Source organism: Paramisgurnus dabryanus, chromosome 11, assembly GCF_030506205.2.
Source record: "Paramisgurnus dabryanus chromosome 11, PD_genome_1.1, whole genome shotgun sequence".
NCBI classification, from domain to species: Eukaryota; Metazoa; Chordata; class Actinopteri; order Cypriniformes; family Cobitidae; genus Paramisgurnus; species Paramisgurnus dabryanus.
The window spans coordinates 31,091,171-31,109,817 of NC_133347.1; the positions used below are offsets into that span (position 1 = coordinate 31,091,171).

Genomic DNA, 18,647 nt, shown 5'->3' on the forward strand with positions numbered 1-18,647 from the left:
TTATCAAAATATCTTATTTTGTGTTCAACAAAATACTCAGGTTTAGAACAAAATAAGGACATGGTGACAGAATTTTTATTTTATTGTCAGTTTCATTAAATAGTTAACTTATGATTGACTGCAATGACTAATGTTGAGTTTGTTTTTAAATAACATTTTTCTCCACTAACTGCAGGTCATGATCACAAATTTTTGAACCAGTTAAAGAAAACAAATATGACTTTTAACCTTTGTGACACATCCATATTAACAAGCTTAGGTGAGGTCACCCAGCATGCAGTAATTTTTTATCTTTTTAACATACAGGTTTGACAGGTTGACCATATGCTAAAAAAGCCAATCTCATCAGCCTGCTCTTACACAACTCTTCACAAAGCAGTCATTGTACCAATGCTAATTTAAAGACATTCAGTGAGTGCACAGGTCTTAAATCTGGAAAAACTCATTCTGATTAGGCCATTTAACCTAACATATACTGTAAGGAGTTCAAATGCAAAACCCTGTCTGACATGTTTTCTTTGTAAATGAGCATATTTTATCAGACTTATGTTTTGGTTCAGTAATTAATGGCAACGTATAGGTTATTAGTCAGTCATTTTTCAGAAATGTCACTTCAGTCATTTAATTGGTATTTAACAAATTTGACAGTCTTTTGCTGCAAAACCCACTAAGTGCATGCACTTCTAAAAAAGCCCATTTCTTTGGACAAGGAATAGTAAACAGTTGCAAAATCACTAAAGATGCAACAAGCAACATACAAATAATGAAAGTCAGAATGCTAAAAAGCTTTTAAACGCGGCTAAAAAACGGCAGACGGACACCAACTGTGAGCTTATTTCCGCTGACCGCTTTGGTTGCTATTATACTCTTGCTTTTTTTATCAGTCGTTGGACGGTGTGCCAGTTGGTTGTTGTGATATTTGTATGCTTACTGTAGCTTTTATGGATTGTCTATATGTTTGTGATTGTTCAGAGCAGTAAAGCAGTGACTATTCATCATAGAGATACACATGATTAAAAGCAAATTAATGTAAAGGATTATTTGAGTATTTTGTTTTGTTGAAGATATGTAAATCTTACATCTAAAAGTGGTGAGCCAAGCAAATAATAATAATAATAATTATAATAATAATTTTTTTATAATAAAAAAAGCTTTGCAATAACCAGAGTGTGAAATTTCAAACTAAAGGACCAGGGCAGTCAGAATATGGGGTGTGTTAAAACACTGGCCAATACAAATGCTAACGGACGGATCAAAGGGAATGGGTTTCATGTGATGTCGCACAGTGGTGGGGGCTTCATTTGTAGGACTGAATTGCAACATGCTTCTATGGCTGTGTGAACCGGCAATCACAAAGCAATGTGTTGCTTCAGTATAAACATTACATTATGTGTCCTGATGTGACTAATAACACAAAGTCCTTCAATACTTTTTGTATTACTGCACTCAAATCATCACCTTATAATGCAATTAGTTATTATTAAAGAATTAGTCAATTTTCTTAAAACAAAATCCAGAAAATTTACTCACCACCATGTCATCCAAATGTTGATGTCTTTCTTTGTTCAGTCGAGTAGAAATTATGTTTTTTGAGGAAAATATTCCAGGATTTTTCTCATTTTAATGGACTTTAATAGAGCCCAACATTTAATACTTAACTTAACACTTTACAGTTTTTTTCAACAGAGTTTCAAAGGACTATAAACAATCCCAAACGAGGCATAAGGGTCTTATCTAGCGAAACGATTGTCATTTTTGACAAGAACAATAAAAATATGCACTTTTAAACCACAACTTCTCGTCTATCTCCAGTACTGAAAAGCGCCAGCGCGACCTCACGCAATACGTCATCACGTCAAGAGGTCACAGAGGACGAACGCAATACTACACCCCAGTGTTTACAAGTGTGGGGAAAGAGGACCGTTCCGACGTTGTTGTATGTGGAATGCTACAAATTAATGTCTTTGTGTCAGTTTATGGTTCAAAATGGCTTGCAAATGTGCGTTATATATATGAAGAGTTTGGTTCCAAAACGCAATAAATCCATTTTGACAAATTTCGGTAAAAACGTGTTTTTTATACCAAGAAAGTGTCAAGATGAAGACCACTATTTTCTGTTACAAACTTTCACATAGCATCTTTAGGTTATAAAAACATAAAAAATTCAAATCCATAACTTGATTTTCAAAGATTTATTATAAAAACTTATTATTTTTTCCACAAAATGCAATAAATCCATGACAAGTTTTTATTCAAAATGCTATAAATCTATTGAATCAATCGCCTATATAAATGTGCATTCATCTTTGCCATGTTATATTAATTTAGTTGACTAGTTGTACACACTAATTAAAAATTTAAACATTAATGTCATTAATCAAAACACTTACTTTGTCATATTAAGAACACTGTCGTTGCTGCGGTTATGCGGTGATACTTGACGTCGTCGCTTAACGTTTTTCACAGCGATCAGCTGTAAAATGTTTTGGTCCTGCTCGTTTTTGTTGACTTTGAGTAAAATTATGGAAAGTTTTTCATGAGATCCCCTGGGGTCAATGTGTTAGCATGACAGAAACTTGATGCTGTCGGCCCGGGCAAACAAGCACCCGTCTCCCGAGTGAGTGCCTCTTGCGTAAATTATTAAAATATGTTGATGACTTACGTTTATTTCCCGTCACAGAAAACCATCCCAGGTTTATCAATGCTATTAAAGTATTATTTTGTTTTGTTTGTTTGTTGATCACGAAGTACAAAGTAGATGAAGAAAACTAGGACTCCGTGTACTCAGCGCGCCGCCATTGTTTGTTTACATTGCGTGAATGGTGCGCTGTAATTTCTGGAACGGATTTATTGCGTTCTGTAAAAAAGGAGGAGTGGCGTTTATTGCGTTTTGGAAAAAAAGGGAGAATAGATGACAGAATAACACGGCGGATATTGGATTTTGCGTAAAATTAAGAATTTACTTTTTAATACTGACCTGATATAATACTGATTCTGGCAGTAACTAATTTTTTTCAAAAATGGCGTTTATTGCGTTTTGGAACCAAACTCTTCATATATGTAACATGTGACATTTCTACGTCACTACGCATTTACGTGAGATCACGCTGGCGCTTTTCAGGACCGCAGATAGACGAGAAGTTGTGGTTTAAAAGTGCATATTTTTTATTTTTCTTGTCACTGACAATCGTTTTGCTAGACAAGACCCTTATGCCTCGTTAGAGTCCTTTGAAACTCCGTTGATAAAAACTGTTAAGTGTTGAGTTAAGTATTAAGAGTTGGGTTCTATTAAAGTCCATTAAAATGAGAAAAATCCTGGAATGTTTTCCTCAAAAAACATAATTTCTTCTCGACTGAACAAAGAAAGACATCAACATTTGAAAATTGACTAATCCTTTAATATAACTGATGTGCTGGAGCCTTACTTAAGCGCAGCACAGTGAACACAAACCAGTGCTCAACAGAAAATCTGCAACCAATCTGCTAAATAAAATTAGTTCAAAATGATCATTATTATAAATACTGACTTCAGCCTAGACTGGAAGATGAATTGATCTGTATGGAAAAACAGGGTAGTAAAACAAAAAGACTTCAGGTTACTCAGTTCTCCCACCTGAACCAAACTGTCAAGTATAAGTGAAAAAAATAATTATATATAGCCAGTTTTGTATATATAATGGGTAACACTTTAGTATAGGGAGCAATTCTCACTTTTAACTAGTGTCTTATTAGCTTACATATTAGCGGTTTATTAGTGCTTATAAAGGACATATTAATGCCTTGTTCTGCATGACCATATTTTACATCCCTTAACCCAATCCAATAACTAAACCTAACGTCTACACCAACTACCTTATTAGCTATTAATTAGCAGTAAATTGGGAGTTTACTAAGGCAAAAGTCATAATTAATAATCAATAAGTGTTCCCCATACTAAAGTGTTACCATATAATGTTTTAAGATTAATAGGAACATGATCAAATAACCTGTATGATAACAACAAGCCACACACTCACCTTCAGGGAAAATTGTGTGGGTAAAGGATTGTAAAAAATGAATGTCCAGCCACAGTGAAGAATATTTACAGGTGTCCACTAAAATGACCAAAAGTACCAAAGGACAAACAAAAAATATATATTCCAAAAATTACATATATATGGAGGCAGTAAACAGGTATCACCAATTTAAAAAAAAGGTTTTGGATTTGCTTGAGGCACCATAGTAGCACTCTTGCATAAAATTGCATAGAACTGGTAGACAAGCCAAGTCGTTAGTTTCGCCCTGGCTTATAAAAGGCCAAACTCCGCCCCTTTTATGGGCCATACCATTTCCAGGTAAATATCATATTTACCTCAGATACTTGACATATTTTGTACACTATTCAGAATTCCCTAAAAAATAGCTGTAATTATGCAGCTCTTTGACAGAAACATACTGTAGAAGAAAAATACTGAAAATGTTTCATGTTCTTTTAACTTTAAACAAACTGTTGACAGTAAATAACAAATGTAAAATTAACCAGCTGCCAGTAATACTGTAATTTCTTCAGATTTCTTTACAGTGTATATATAATATATACAATTTTATATACATGGCTGTAAATCGCGATAAAAAATTACAATCATTCTTTTAGTGAATAACTTATATTTGAAGAGTTTGGTTCCAAAACGCAATAAACGCCATTTTTGAAAAAAAATGAGTAACTGCCAAAATCAGTATTATATCAGGTCAGTATATAAAAGTAAATTCTTAATTTTACGCAAAATCCAATATCTGCCGTGTTATTCTGTCATCTTTTCTCCCTTTTTTCCCAAAACGCAACGCCTCCTTTTCTCCAGAAAGCAATAAATCCGCTCAACCAATCACAGCGCACCATTCCACGCACTGTAAACAAACAATGGCGGCACGTTGAGTACACAGAGTTCAAGTTTTCCTCATCTACTTTGTACTCCGTGATCAACAAACAAACAAAAACATAATAATACTTTTGATGGCATTGATAAACCTGTGGTGTTTTTTTGTGACGGGGAAGAAATGTAAGCCATCAACATCTAATAATTTACGTGAGAGGCATTCGGGAGACGATCGCTTGTTCTCCCGACAGCATCGTGCTAACACATTGACCCCAGGGGATCTTATGAAAAACTTTTCATTATTTTATTCAAAGTCAACGAGAATCTACAGAGCCCCTAAAGGGACATAGCACTTTTGGGAGTACTTCAACTCGCCTGAAAAATCTGCTCCCCTTCTCCCTCTCATAATGGGAGAGAGAGAGTGTTACTGCGCCGAGTCGAAGTACTCCCAAAAGTGCTGTTCCGCCATACAATATAGTTCCTCTTTTAAATCCGCTTAGAAAAGCGCTACGTTTTATTTTGTACCACCAAACTTGCTCGTATAACTACTCGTCTTAAATAGGAAAAACGTTGATGTGTTTGGTCACTTCTAACTTTATCTCTGAGTGGAACCATTGAATGAATGGGGCTAAGCTAAATGCTATCGAAGTGTAGCAGCACGCTCCAGCGCTTACGTGCACGCACTAAGATGATAGAGGGATGTATCAACTCTTCTTAGTTAAGGTAATAACATATTTTAATATTGAAAATGAGTAGACTATCCTTTAAGAGAATATGATGTTAGAAGCTTTTGATAGGTGACTAAACAGCAGTGGTAAGATATTACGTTTACCTAAAGCGAATAGAATGAGTCTAACATTATTCTAGCGAAAATAAACGGTAAGATCTGTTAACCTAAAGGGAATTAAATGTTTATTCCTTTTTAATAAATATCTGTTTTAAGTCTTCTATATTGTGTTAAAGTCACTGGTTGTTTATATATTTGATAAAATACCATGTTATCTAAATATGTGTTGAGGTATTTTATTATATTAAATTAAATTAAAAATAACCTGTGTTATAATACATTCATATAATATAACATTCAGTAATATAACATTCAATTATTCTAACGTAAGGGGAACGTTAAAATAACCTAAAAATAACATTAGGGGAATGTTTATTTTCTTTAAGAAAACATTCCTTGCTATTAAACAAAATCCTTGGAAAATAACATTCTAGAAACCAAAAACTAATGTTAGGGGACCGTTTTGGGTACCAAATTGTTAGCTGGGGATGGGCAGAAATAGTTGGCTTACATGGAAATCCAGGATTTATCAATATTCTACATTAAACAGTGTATTTTTTATTCGGGCTACCAAAAATGAAAGAGTGCCTGCACGAAGGGCTATCAGGGATTAAAAAATTTTGCGAGCCCTGGTCTGGTTAGCGTTACAAGCGCCTGTGGTAGTAAAGACTTGGGCTGCGTTCTCCGATAACGTTGTCTCTTAGCGCGCTACGAAGACTCTTAAGGTAAACCTTAACTACAGGTATACCTTTCCTACGTGTGTTCTCTGAACTATACCTTAGGATGTTGCTTAAGGTAAACCTTCTTAAGTTCGACCTTAGCGGGTGCTGTCCATTGTGGAGGTGCTGAATAGGTTGATATCGATCGCTCGACAATCAATTATTCACTTCATGTAATAGGTTTCGCTGTGTTGTGAGATAGCGGTGTTATTTATTAAAGAAACATTTTAGAAATAGTTCAAGTTAAATTTATTACGAATATCTGGTAAAAAATATTTCAAATTGCAAACAACTAAATTCAACCTTCTATATTTTATATCAAACCCGTGCAAAACCCGCAACTTTATTTCCAAACGTATCATGTTTAAACTGCTCCAATTCATCTGCTATGCCTTGAAAGGATCATTTATATTAGGGGTTCCCAATAAGTGCGTTGCACAGGGGAAGGTGGGTCGTGCAAGTACTTGGCTGTGCATTACACTTAAAATATAAAGTACAAACTGCTGTTGTTCATTAGTTCACGCGTTTATTGTGCTTGGACACTGGATGCGCAAGCAGCGTGGTTACAATGCGGATAAAGCTTAATGGACGCATTTCTGGAGCCTGTCTGTCTAAATATAACATATAAAATATTATATAATAGCCTATATTAATATATAGTATGATTGCTGTAGATTTTTGTCCCCCTGCCCCTCCACCTTCATCCGACCTAACGGCTGATGATTTCTCAAATCCCTGAGACATGCTCCCTCTTCTCCTTCTCTCTCCTATCCGAAGCAGATGTTTCCAAGGTCTTGGCTTCTAATCATCCGACTACCTGCCCGCTAGATCCCATACCCACCCATCTCCTCCAGGCCATCTCTCCGTCTGTTATCCCTGCTCTCACTCACATTATCAATTCATCCCTTTCCACTGGCACCTTCCCTGTAGCATTTAAAGAGGCCCGGATAACCCCGCTGCTGAAGAAACCCACTCTCAATCCTGCTATGCTAGAGAACTACAGACCCGTTTCTCTTCTTCCCTTCATTTCCAAGACTCTTGAACGCATTGTGTTCAACCAGCTCTTCACTTTCTTCACACAAAATAACCTCCTGGATAGCAATCAGTCTGGATTCAAAAGTGGTCACTCCACTGAGACTGCGCTGCTTTCAGTCATTGAGGCCCTAAGGCAGGCAAGGGCAGCCTCCAAATCATCTGTACTGATCTTACTGGATCTATCTGCAGCTTTTGACACGGTCAATCACCGCATCCTCCTGTCGACTCTCATGTCTATGGGTGTCACTGACACAGCGCTTCTATGGTTCAAGTCGTACCTCTCAGATAGGTCATTTCGGGTATCCTGGAGAGGTGACGTCTCCGAACCCCAACGTCTTGATACCGGGGTCCCTCAAGGCTCTGTGCTTGGACCGCTGCTCTTTTCGATATACATGACATCCCTGGGCTCTGTCATTCGGAAACATGGCTTTTCCTACCACTGCTACGCAGATGACACTCAACTCCACTTGTCGTTCCACCCTGATGATCCTACGGTTTCTGCCCGCATCTCGGCATGCCTGAGGGACATCTCGCTCTGGATGAAGGATCACCATCTCCAGCTTAACCTTGCGAAGACAGAACTACTTGTCATATCATCTGAACCAAAGATTCAGCACAACATTTTCATTCAGCTAGGTTCCTCGACCATCACGCCTTCCAAGACGGCCAAAAACCTGGGAGTGGTCATTGATGATCGGCTTAGCTTCACGGAGCATGTTGCCAGCACCGCTCGCTCTTGTAGATTCATCCTCTACAATATTAGGAAAATTAGACCTTTCCTAGATGAGCATGCTACGCAGGTCCTGGTCCAAGCTCTTGTCCTGTCCAGGCTGGACTACTGCAATGCGCTACTGGCAGGACTTCCAGCCTGCACGACCAAACCCCTACAGATGATTCAGAACTCAGCGGCAAGAGTGGTCTTCAATGAGCCAAAGAGGGCGCACGTCACTCCTCTCTTTGTCAAGTTACACTGGCTTCCTATAGCAGCCCGCATCAAATTTAAGGCTCTGCTCCTGGCCTTTAAAACCACCACTGGGTCAGCACCCCCTTACCTTCGCTTGCTTATAGAGCCTTATGTACCCTCTCGGTCACTGCGCTCTGCCACCGAGCGGCGGCTTGTGGTACCATCTCAAAAAGGGAAGAAAACACTAACGCGTACCTTCTCAGGAACTGTCCCACAACTGTGGAATGATCTGCCGGTCGTGACACGATCAGCTGACACTGTAGCTGTCTTTAAGACTCGGCTAAAAACCCATCTCTTCCACCATTACCTAACTTCCTAACTACAAATTTACTATCTTTCTTTAGTTACCCTTCTCTTCATCTCTTTCTCTATTTACCTTCCTCTTTATCTAAAAAAAAAAAAAATATTACTAACATACCCTTGGCTATGTATATTGTGTTGGACTTGATGAGACTATTTCCAGTGCACTTATGTATTGCTGTTCTTATGTTGCCATAATTGCTTCTTTTGTTTACCTCACTTGTAAGTCGCTTTGGACAAAAGCGTCTGCTAAATGACAAAATGTAAATGTAAATGTAAATGATTAGTTTTAATGTGGAAATTTTGTTGACCTTAGGAGACTATACAAGCAGTAATCAAGTGCGCAGTTTATTTTGAATGTTTATAAAGAATATGGCATGCAGTTGCCTCAAAGTTATAAAACATTAAAAAACTTTGATGCAAAGTTGAATTAACATTAATAATCATAATTAGTTTTTTTGTAATTTTTCCCGATTTATTTATGCAGCTAAAATACTAGCCGGTAGACTAAGATTTAACGGATATGAAATGCACAAATGAAATAGTAGGATTCGCTGTATAGCTGCCAGTATCACCAACTCCATCACCCAAAATATATATTTTAAATAGTTTCTTAATCCTGTAGCATTTAATAGTTCGCAGCTGATGTCCCTTTGGAAAACATAATAAAAAATCTAACAACCATCAATGTAATGATGTCTAATTATGTAAATGTTTTATTCTTTAAATATATAAATATTTGCCTAATTAAACACGGAGTGTATTGCACCTTTTTTTTTTTTACAAATATTTAGTCGTATTACATAGACTGCAATGTAAGCTTTTATGAAAGTGATGGCCCCTAGTGGAGTCATGTGGGATAAGGTATAGCTAAGAGTGCCCCAGACCAACCTTCCGAACGTATGACTTACAGAAGGTATACGTAACTAAGAACGTTTCGGCAAACACGTATTAGCGATAAGGTACAGCTTAAGGTACAACTTAAGAACGACGTAGCGTTAAGGTAGTTTCGGAGAACGCAGCCCTGGTCTGGAGATGCGTGTTTGATGTCGTGTCGAGCTACGCAGACCGGCGTATGACATCAGTAACATAACCATGCGTGATTCAAAAACAAACAGATAATTCCGCGCACCGTTGTAACAACCCGTCTGATCCGCGCAATGCGCGGCAGCCCGCCGATCCCGTGAAGCCGGGCACACCTCACATCATTGAGGCATTATAGTTTAAAAGGATGCCGTGATTTTCGGAAATACAGTAAGTAAGGTGCAAAATTAACAGCGCCGTCAAAAGTTCAATGGGTTATCATCTCATATTTAAACATCAAATGTCAAGAGATACCAGAGAGCCATACGAGCATTAACATTACATCTTGACTGAGAACAGGTAAGGGGTGGAGACGACACAGCTAATCGCTAAAATGATAGCAAAACACTTAAAGCTGCTTAATGTTATGAAGCTTGTGCTTTGACTGGACGTGTTTAAAAGTGCGCTGTTTATGATGCACATCCACAAAGGGAGTTAAACTTTATGTACATAACTTAGTTGAAAAATTAGCTGAAGTCTTGCATTTTATGCAGATAGAAACATGTTGTACATTTATGTTGTATAAAGGCTTAATATTATGTAGAGTGCGTCATATAGAAAGCACTTCGGATTGTGTTTATTAACCCTTTAGTTTGACTTCATCACGCAGCTGTTAGAGGTATCTGTGAAAACATTTAATTCATGATTCTGTCATAGTTTCTTCAAAATTAAGTGTTATCTAAGTGATTTTAAAAAAATTATTTTATTTTTCACCATGACGTGTACACCCCGCCCCTTTGATTGTCCCGCACTGGAAAAATTTCGGCAGAAAATGGCATTATCGGTTTCGGGCCGAAATAAAAAAATCCAGCCAAAAATGTCAACCAAATGAATGTCAACCGCGCCCCTCTCATCTGTGCGCTAGCACTTGGGTTTCACTAACAGTGATCAGTCGCCACCCACCCCTCCCCTTCGTGCTCAAGCAGGTTTCACTCACGGGTGAGCTGTTTGCACGCGTCTGCAAAGATTAAGCATGTCTTGATGTGTAAACTTTAGAGAGAGTCGCGCTAATGTGTCTCATACTGTAATCCATTAACATACATTTGACGAATAAAGCAACGAAACACAAAGTAACGTTTTTATGTGGAGCGACTGTTGCGCTGTTTGGGGTTCACCCTCGGTCTCTGTGTGCGCGCACGTTTAAGTGCCCACAATAGTGCACATAAGAGAGAAACGCGTTTAAAAAAAAACAAGCAAACATAAAATCTCTTTGTTATTTTTGACAGGGCATATATAATCAAAATTATCTCCACAGCATTCTTTTTCTAATAAAAACATTTGTTTATGTCTTAATTGTATGTATAGATTACAGTCAGATTAACCTTAAGTCTGTGTCATTAATGTTAATCAAACAACCCATGACAAAGAGACAAATAGCTCTAAAAATAATAATATATTTAATTTATTGTGTTATGATTCATTAACTTTGATTTCTGTACCTAATGCTAATTTTAGACCTTATTAATGTACAACTTTGTTCTTTTTTATAAATGTTTGCAATTTCTTTATTGTTTATTAGATTTTTCCCACCTGCTTTTTGCTGATCCAAAAAATAATCTGCTATGTGCCTCAAAAACTGTTTTTTTTAAAGTTTTTTATCCGTCATACACCCCTAGTAAAGTAAGTACACAGTGATAGCCATAAATGCAATTGTACTAATAATTGTCATAATAATTTCTTTCTGGGTTTCGGTTTTTCGGCCTTGGTTTCTTTTTTTCGGTTTTCGGTTTCGGCCAAGAATTTTCATTTCGGTGCATCCCTAAAGATAACTGCAATGGTATACCCCTGGACAGGAGGAAAATCTTTTTTTTTTTTTTTACCCATGTGATATTTAGTATTAAAACGCAACATTTTTTTAAAGCAGAAGTTTTGCAAATGTGGAAAACTTAAAAGTGCAATAACAGAACAAATGTGATGATGCAATAACATGGTGTGGACACAAACAATAACTTCCTTAAGTAACACAATCTTAAAAACAGAACTCAACATATAGCTGCAGGCAGTGTTGATAGGCTCAAGCACAATGGTGTCATCACAACATACTGCCTCTCAGAAAACTAAGACTTTCCAAACGTCCATGTTTCTCCTTTCAAATATTTCATTATTACAAGACAGGAAGTGATTTTGTTTAGAAAATTTATAATCTTTTTTCACTCCTGGACAAATACAGAAAGCTTTTTAGCACCACTGATAAAAAGGGAAGAGCAATGATTGCACAACAGGTGTGAAATGATGATCTAGTGTCTGGCACAGAGGAATCATGGTAAATGTAGTTTGTATAAAACAGCAATATGATTAATATATTCTGACAATTCTCTATTCATCATTAACGCAAACAATCTAGTTCATCAGCATACAAAATTACAATTGAATATGTATGATAATTAATATTTGCTTCTGCCATGAACCTCATAAACTCATGGTTAAAAAACTTAAACATATACTGTACAATATTCAGGGCTCAACGCAAATATTTTTTTATACTGGTCCGGTCGGGCCAGTGGTTCATGTATTTACTTGCCCTGCCAAAATTTAAAAAAATGTCCGTGTCACATAATAATTCAAGTAAAATATAATTGTACACACATACAACAAACATGTTCCAACGAAAAAAGGCTCCCACCTTTTCTGCTTTACCTGTAAACTGACATTAAATTTTGGAAATATAGACGGTTTCATTGGACGCACGTGATACACGTCTGGATCCGAACCTTACTTCCGGTTTCGTTTTTTTAATGGTCTGACTAGTTACTAAACTGATCTCTTGAACGAATGCCTCGTCAAAAATAACAAATGTTTTGGTTTCCTAGGTAATCTATGTGTTGTTTTTTTGCTTGTTATATAAATAAACTACGTTTAAAGAACTTTGTTGTTATTTATTCTTAGCGGAGTTTACCGGAAGTTACGTGCGGACCGTGACAGCCGCTTGTTTATATTGTTACTGCTGAAACGGTCTATAGCATCGTTTCTTTCGTCGTGTTTTACCCAAGTAAATGTCTGCTTCCAAGATGTTAAATTATATACATTGATGAAAATATATTTTAGTGACTGAGGGTGAAGCACTGGCCCGATCGGGCAAGTGACAATACTTTTTACTGGCCCGAACGTCTCTCACGCTTGCCCCGGGCAACCGGGCAGTCCTTTATGTTGAGCCCTGATATTATATCTGCACTTATATGAAAAGTTTATGCCTGGACCTTGCCAGCCAGTCTTATTGTACCTGAACTTTGCAGAGCTGTGGGACATTGGTGAAGACAGACTCCTGGCTTTAGTTCGGCACCTCAACACTTTATCATTCCCATCACAGGCTGAACAACAGAATGATGAAATTGATTCTGTGCTCAGATCTGAATTCAGTGTCCAGTCAGAACCTTTGAAATCCTCCATCTAGAAGTAAAACAGTCAAATACAAGCATAAGATGACAATCACAGGAGTCACATAAAACAGTGCGCACTGACTGTGACTGCTCAAATAATAGCAGGTAAAACATACTTTATATGAACTTGATACATCCAATGATAAACATTTAAAACAGCTGCCTGGTATATTGTTGTCACAAGAGCTCACTACACGTTGTTTAACTGCTGTAATAAATTATATTATCTGTTATTTAAGAAATAAATATGTTTATATTTATTGAGAAAAGTTTTGACCCTTGACAGTCTAATCAAATGATATATAACAGTGTAAACTCAGTTATATACTGTAGAGCACATTTTGGCACACAGAACATAATACTAAGAAATTCTTTGGTAATAGAGACATGCAGTACTATAAGTCAAAATAACATAGCCTACTGTCAACCATCTAAAACGGATTAAACAAGGTTCTGTACCACACAGTTTATCTGAGGACTTAACATTCAACAAGTCAAACAGTACAATAAAAAACATTTTTCCCATAAAATCTTGATTTTTAAGCGTATCTCAGCCACATGATATTTCATGTCAGTATCGAGAACAAAGTGTAACAAATCAAACACATAATAACCCTTAATATAACAACACAGGCAGCAAGTATAAATGAGGACCACTCCAGATAAAACTGCATAAGTTACATGAAACACAAATCTCACGTCAAAACATGAAACCTCATGTGCCTATGTTGTTCTAAAAAGCTTAATAGGTTCTAAGATCGTGTAAGAAATGCTCCTAAAACTGATTTTAGAACTAACATATCATAGGCGCGATACGAGTAATAAATGATGATAAAAATTATGATAAATAAATGATGATGAAAAATGATGATCCCCACTGTAGGCAGGAACTTCATTATGAAGCACAGGCAATATATACGATTTATGCATAACGCATAAATATGTGCTATTATCAATACTGAGTTACAACTAAGTTCGAACGAATGAAACAACACATTTAAGAGCAGTTAGCCGCTGATGAGATTGGCGTTAACTTACCTCACTGATCCGTTCGGCAGTTTGGTTGTTTTTCTCTATCGCTATTAAAAGCAGGCGCTATCCCCGCTGACTGTAAACACAGGCTATCAATACGTCCATAGCTGTCGGTGTCACGGCGGACAGATAACTAACCGGTTGAACCGTCTCTTTACCTGTCATCTGTACACTAACCGAACACTTCCTCGACATGACGTCGGCGCTCTGCGGATCACTCTGATAGGCACCTCGTAGCTATTCTTATGAATATTTATTACGTAAGGTTCATTATTTGAGCTGATTGGTTAAAATGCTGTGGGGGGAACGGGAGCGCTAGCCAGTTGCCAGATGAACAAATCGCGCTATACTGAAGGCGGGGCTAATGGATAGTTATATGAAAAAGTCATTTTCAGTTTACATAACACAAACATTCATAATGTAACACGTGTAAAATATCTCGTTTATGAACCTGAAAACAACACTGCTTACCAAACATCAAATGCAAAGATCAAACAGATACTGATACAGTACTACACATTCTCTGCTTTTCGTGTGTGAACAATTAATACTACGTTATCAGGACTGTTCCTCACTTAACACTTGTCAGACAATCTGTCTCAATATGATGATCACATTAGATAAAATTAAAATGTAAACGTTTTGTTAGGTTGTAAATTAGGTTAATTGTGTTAAAACAGGTGAATGTACTGCACTGTTGGAGTAGGGGGAGGCTGCAGACCTCCCCATATAGCAATGTTGCCTCATATTCACCTTTCTTGACTCCAAAACAAACAGATACATATTTTGCCTTTATTGTCCCAATACTGATGAAATAAGTAATGAAACAAGAAACATCAACAGACTTGTGTTCAGCATTAAGAATGAATGTGTCCATATTGTGAATACAAATTTAATATCTTGGTTACCTAATTTAAAAGGAATAGATCACATAAAAATTTTAATTCTGTAATCCAGTAACACAGTCATGTTGTATTACAGAGACATTTACAATAAAAAAGACAATCAATATATTCTTTAAGATATATTTCTTTGATCTATTTATTATCATAGTTTATTATTCTAAAACAAATCTCAGTCATGCTTAATTGTGATGTATTCATAGAGGACCATAGAAGGATGCATTTTTCTGTTCAAGAAACTAAACTGTTTTTTTCCCAACATTATTTGTAGTCTTCTGCCAAACACTCTGATGTCATCTGCAATTTCGGGTGAATTCCAGTGGCATTCGTGTGCCTTACTCACTTAGAAGAGCAGAGTCATTGAAACTCTGAGTCTAAGGGAGATGGTTAACAGTATCTCAGTATAGTTTCTCACACAGATTTGTAAATTAATATATCATCAGGAGCCGAAAAAGCCGAATTACTTTTGTGTTGTCTGTATCTGTATTTTGGACTTCCAAAGTAGGCTACTGGCACTTGCATTATGTGGATCCTGAAGACCATGAATATAGCTAAAAATCTTCAGTGTGGTTCTTACATGTTAGCCTGAGGGTAAATAAATTAACAATGAAAAAGGAAACCTGGAATGTTTTTCTATGCTTTGTCAATTACTATTGATAAGGAAAACTTGATATGTTGAATTCCGATATATATTCATGAATATCAGTCATGTGACCTTTTACGTCATTCCAGTTGCCTGCCGCCATCTTGAGTACCTACCGAGTACCAGTAGGCTCCTGACAAGCATTGGCTACTGACAAGCATTGTCTATGATTTTATTAGTAATGCGTTATTACTGTGTTACAGCAAAAATTAATATACTACTGTAATATATTATATTTTGTAATGCGTTGCTCCCAACACTGTCCAGGGCCCAGGTCAGGGAGCAGACAGACTCGCTTAACAGATCGATCTCTCGGATGAAGCCAATACGGAAGTGACTTAATCTGCAATTCATCGACTGGCCGCTTGAGGCTCCAAAAGGGAGTCAATTCCCATAGACTCCCATGTTAAAAATGCAGAACTTTACAGTAAAAAATAATATGGTTTACATCCTGGTACAAAAAGTGTTTTTGGTCTATATAGCTAATTTTGCCCTTCATGACAACTGTGAGGGGGGTGAATTTTTTGTAACTCATCCTTTTAAATTATATTAAGCCTTAAAATTCTGCAACAGTGGTTTCAGCAACCAGCCACCTCAGCTTCACCCAGGTCCCGCCTCTTTACCCATTTTCGGCCAAGATGGCGACGGCAGGCAACGCCTAATTTAAACTTCAAAAACAATCTTCACAAACCAATAGGTGACGTCACGGACACTACGTCCTTATTTTTTTACAGTCTATGGTCCAGGCCCGTCGCAACAAGGCAAGCAAACCAATTAATTGCTTGGGGCCCTCCAAGACAACGACTGGTTAAGAATAAAATGCAACGACAAACTGTGTGAGTGCCAGTGATGGTCAATGTATAAACAACCCGCACCCGACCGATGTTTTCAACTAACCTGACCCGTTTCCTGGCCCGCATTTTTTAAAAGTAGTAATTGTTTAAATAGTTAATTGGCATCTTTATTTCAAGCAACCTGACCGACCTCGACCCAAATATCATTAATAATATTTTAGGATGACTCGTAACCGTGGGGTTACTGCGGGTTAATGCACAGAAGATGACCAATCAGGATCAACTTTATATGTGGAAACTTAACTTGTATAATCTTACTACACAAAGCTACTGTGTTTTGTGCACAGAGGTAATGTCAGGTAGGGAAGAAAATGATGTTGCAAGTGCACTAATGAACATACCTGAACGCGTTGTACATGATCATCCACATGCCACTGAGATGATAACATGGAGTGATAGTTGTGTGCCTCAGAACAAAAATTTCATAATAGCCTTTGCTATGGCAGATTTCCTGACAAGGCATCCTCAAATTAAAAAGATAACAATTTAACACTCTAATCCAGGCCACTCCGCAGTGCAGGAGGTACGCTGTACCGCACGTTGGATCTGCGAATGCCTGGCAGTAGCTCCTCCACAGCTTCCCGATCTTGTGTGGAGAGGTCTGAAAAGCATACATCGAATGAATCCGCCATTAGATCGGCAAGGAAGGCAGATTTACAGTAAACAGACGTTATGCAAATGCTAACTTCAGCTGGCACCAACTGGTGGTGCTAGCGGGCTATATGCTAACAATGGGTGTTACTGGTAATACATCGTTTTGCTTAGTAATACAATTCAATAATCGTCAAGGTAAAGTATTCCTAAGATAAACTAATATAGATAGGAATAAGAAGTGAGAAAATAGGATTTAGATGATAAGCTCAACAGAGCTCCGGGCTTGCGTCTCAGCCTCACTCTCAATGATTCACCAAGCTGCGTCACATTACCAGTACAGTCAATACAGTTCTATCTGCCAAAACATTATTTGAACATTAAATATAAAATTCATGTTGTAACAGTGTCTCAGAAAGGTTTACATTTTACTTTATAACACATTTTATGACATCTATTTCATATTTTAAGCACTTCCATGTATTTAGGACATTTCAAATTAAGAAAGGTAGGTCTAAATATGTTGTCCAGCTCAGATGTAAATTTTTTGTACCAATTTGATGGGTAATTAAACACATTATTGCAGAAATTGTTACTTTAATATTTCTTTTGTTACGACAGAAAGCAGCTACCGTAATACATCTGAGCAGGACTTTATCCCATCTAAAGTGGGCCAGGTAAAATGGCTTTCTCGTATGGCTGAAATAACATCCTAACATTTATTGTTGTAATTAAGTTGCTGACTATTTGACCTTTAAGGCTTAATATTGTAAAAATTAAGGAAATTTAAACCTTTAAAACTGCAAGAAAACAGACATGCTTCAGCAATTGTTAATTGTCAGCATTAATTCATAAAGTTTAATAATCATTGAAAATGATTCACTGACTATAATCTTAGAAAATGTCAGACAAATGTTTTTTAAACACAGAACTATAATACTCTCTGTGACTCATTTTTTATAAACACAAACTTATAATACTCTCTATCTGTTAGTGGCATGAATTTAAACATGGACTTAATGTCACTCATCTTCGCCTCTGAGATGATGCTCAGTTTGGAGAGTACCCTTGGTTTGGGTAAGATGGATGTAGGTGCCAGGCTTCTCATGTGTTTGCTTGGTCCTCTTATGTCTACTTTAACTCTTGTCTCTACATGTGATTTTGTGTAATGAATAGTATATGGACACTAATCAAACACAAGCTGTGACACTTGGAACCTGTTTGTACTGAAACAGCTTGAAACATGCCTGAAAGTCATACAAATCTATACTCTTCATCTGTATGATTTCATATGGGTTGTTCCTGTTCACCTTCAGTAAAACGTGTGGAAAGACAGAATTCAGACACTGCCATTGGCTATTCAATATGGCGGTGCACATTGTCTACTCCTGAACTCCGGAGTGGCCTGGAGTAGAGTATTTCATTGCTATCTTTTTAATTTGAGGATGCCTTGTCAGGAAGTCTGCCATAGCAAAGGCTATTATGAAATTTTTGTTCTGAGGCACAC

The 18,647-nt window shown here is 37.1% G+C and overlaps 1 protein-coding gene across 2 annotated transcripts in view; it reads right to left on the minus strand.

The window, feature by feature from the left end:
• The window catches only part of LOC135729888 (NAD kinase), a 43,098-nt gene extending 28,749 nt beyond the window's left edge, over nt 1-14,349 (minus strand). The window contains exons 1-2 of one of the 2 annotated variants that reach the window (XM_065247779.1): nt 14,157-14,349; nt 12,962-13,128 (exon numbers count right to left, since the gene is read on the minus strand). In XM_065247779.1, coding sequence (XP_065103851.1) covers nt 12,962-13,128 — 167 coding nt within the window. In that variant the 5' untranslated portion in view covers nt 14,157-14,349. Of the gene's footprint in view, nt 1-4,016; nt 4,248-12,961; nt 13,129-14,156 lie in introns of those variants that run through there. The other variant, XM_065247781.1, reaches the window with a different exon arrangement.
• Nucleotides 14,350-18,647: the final 4,298 nt, after the last annotated feature.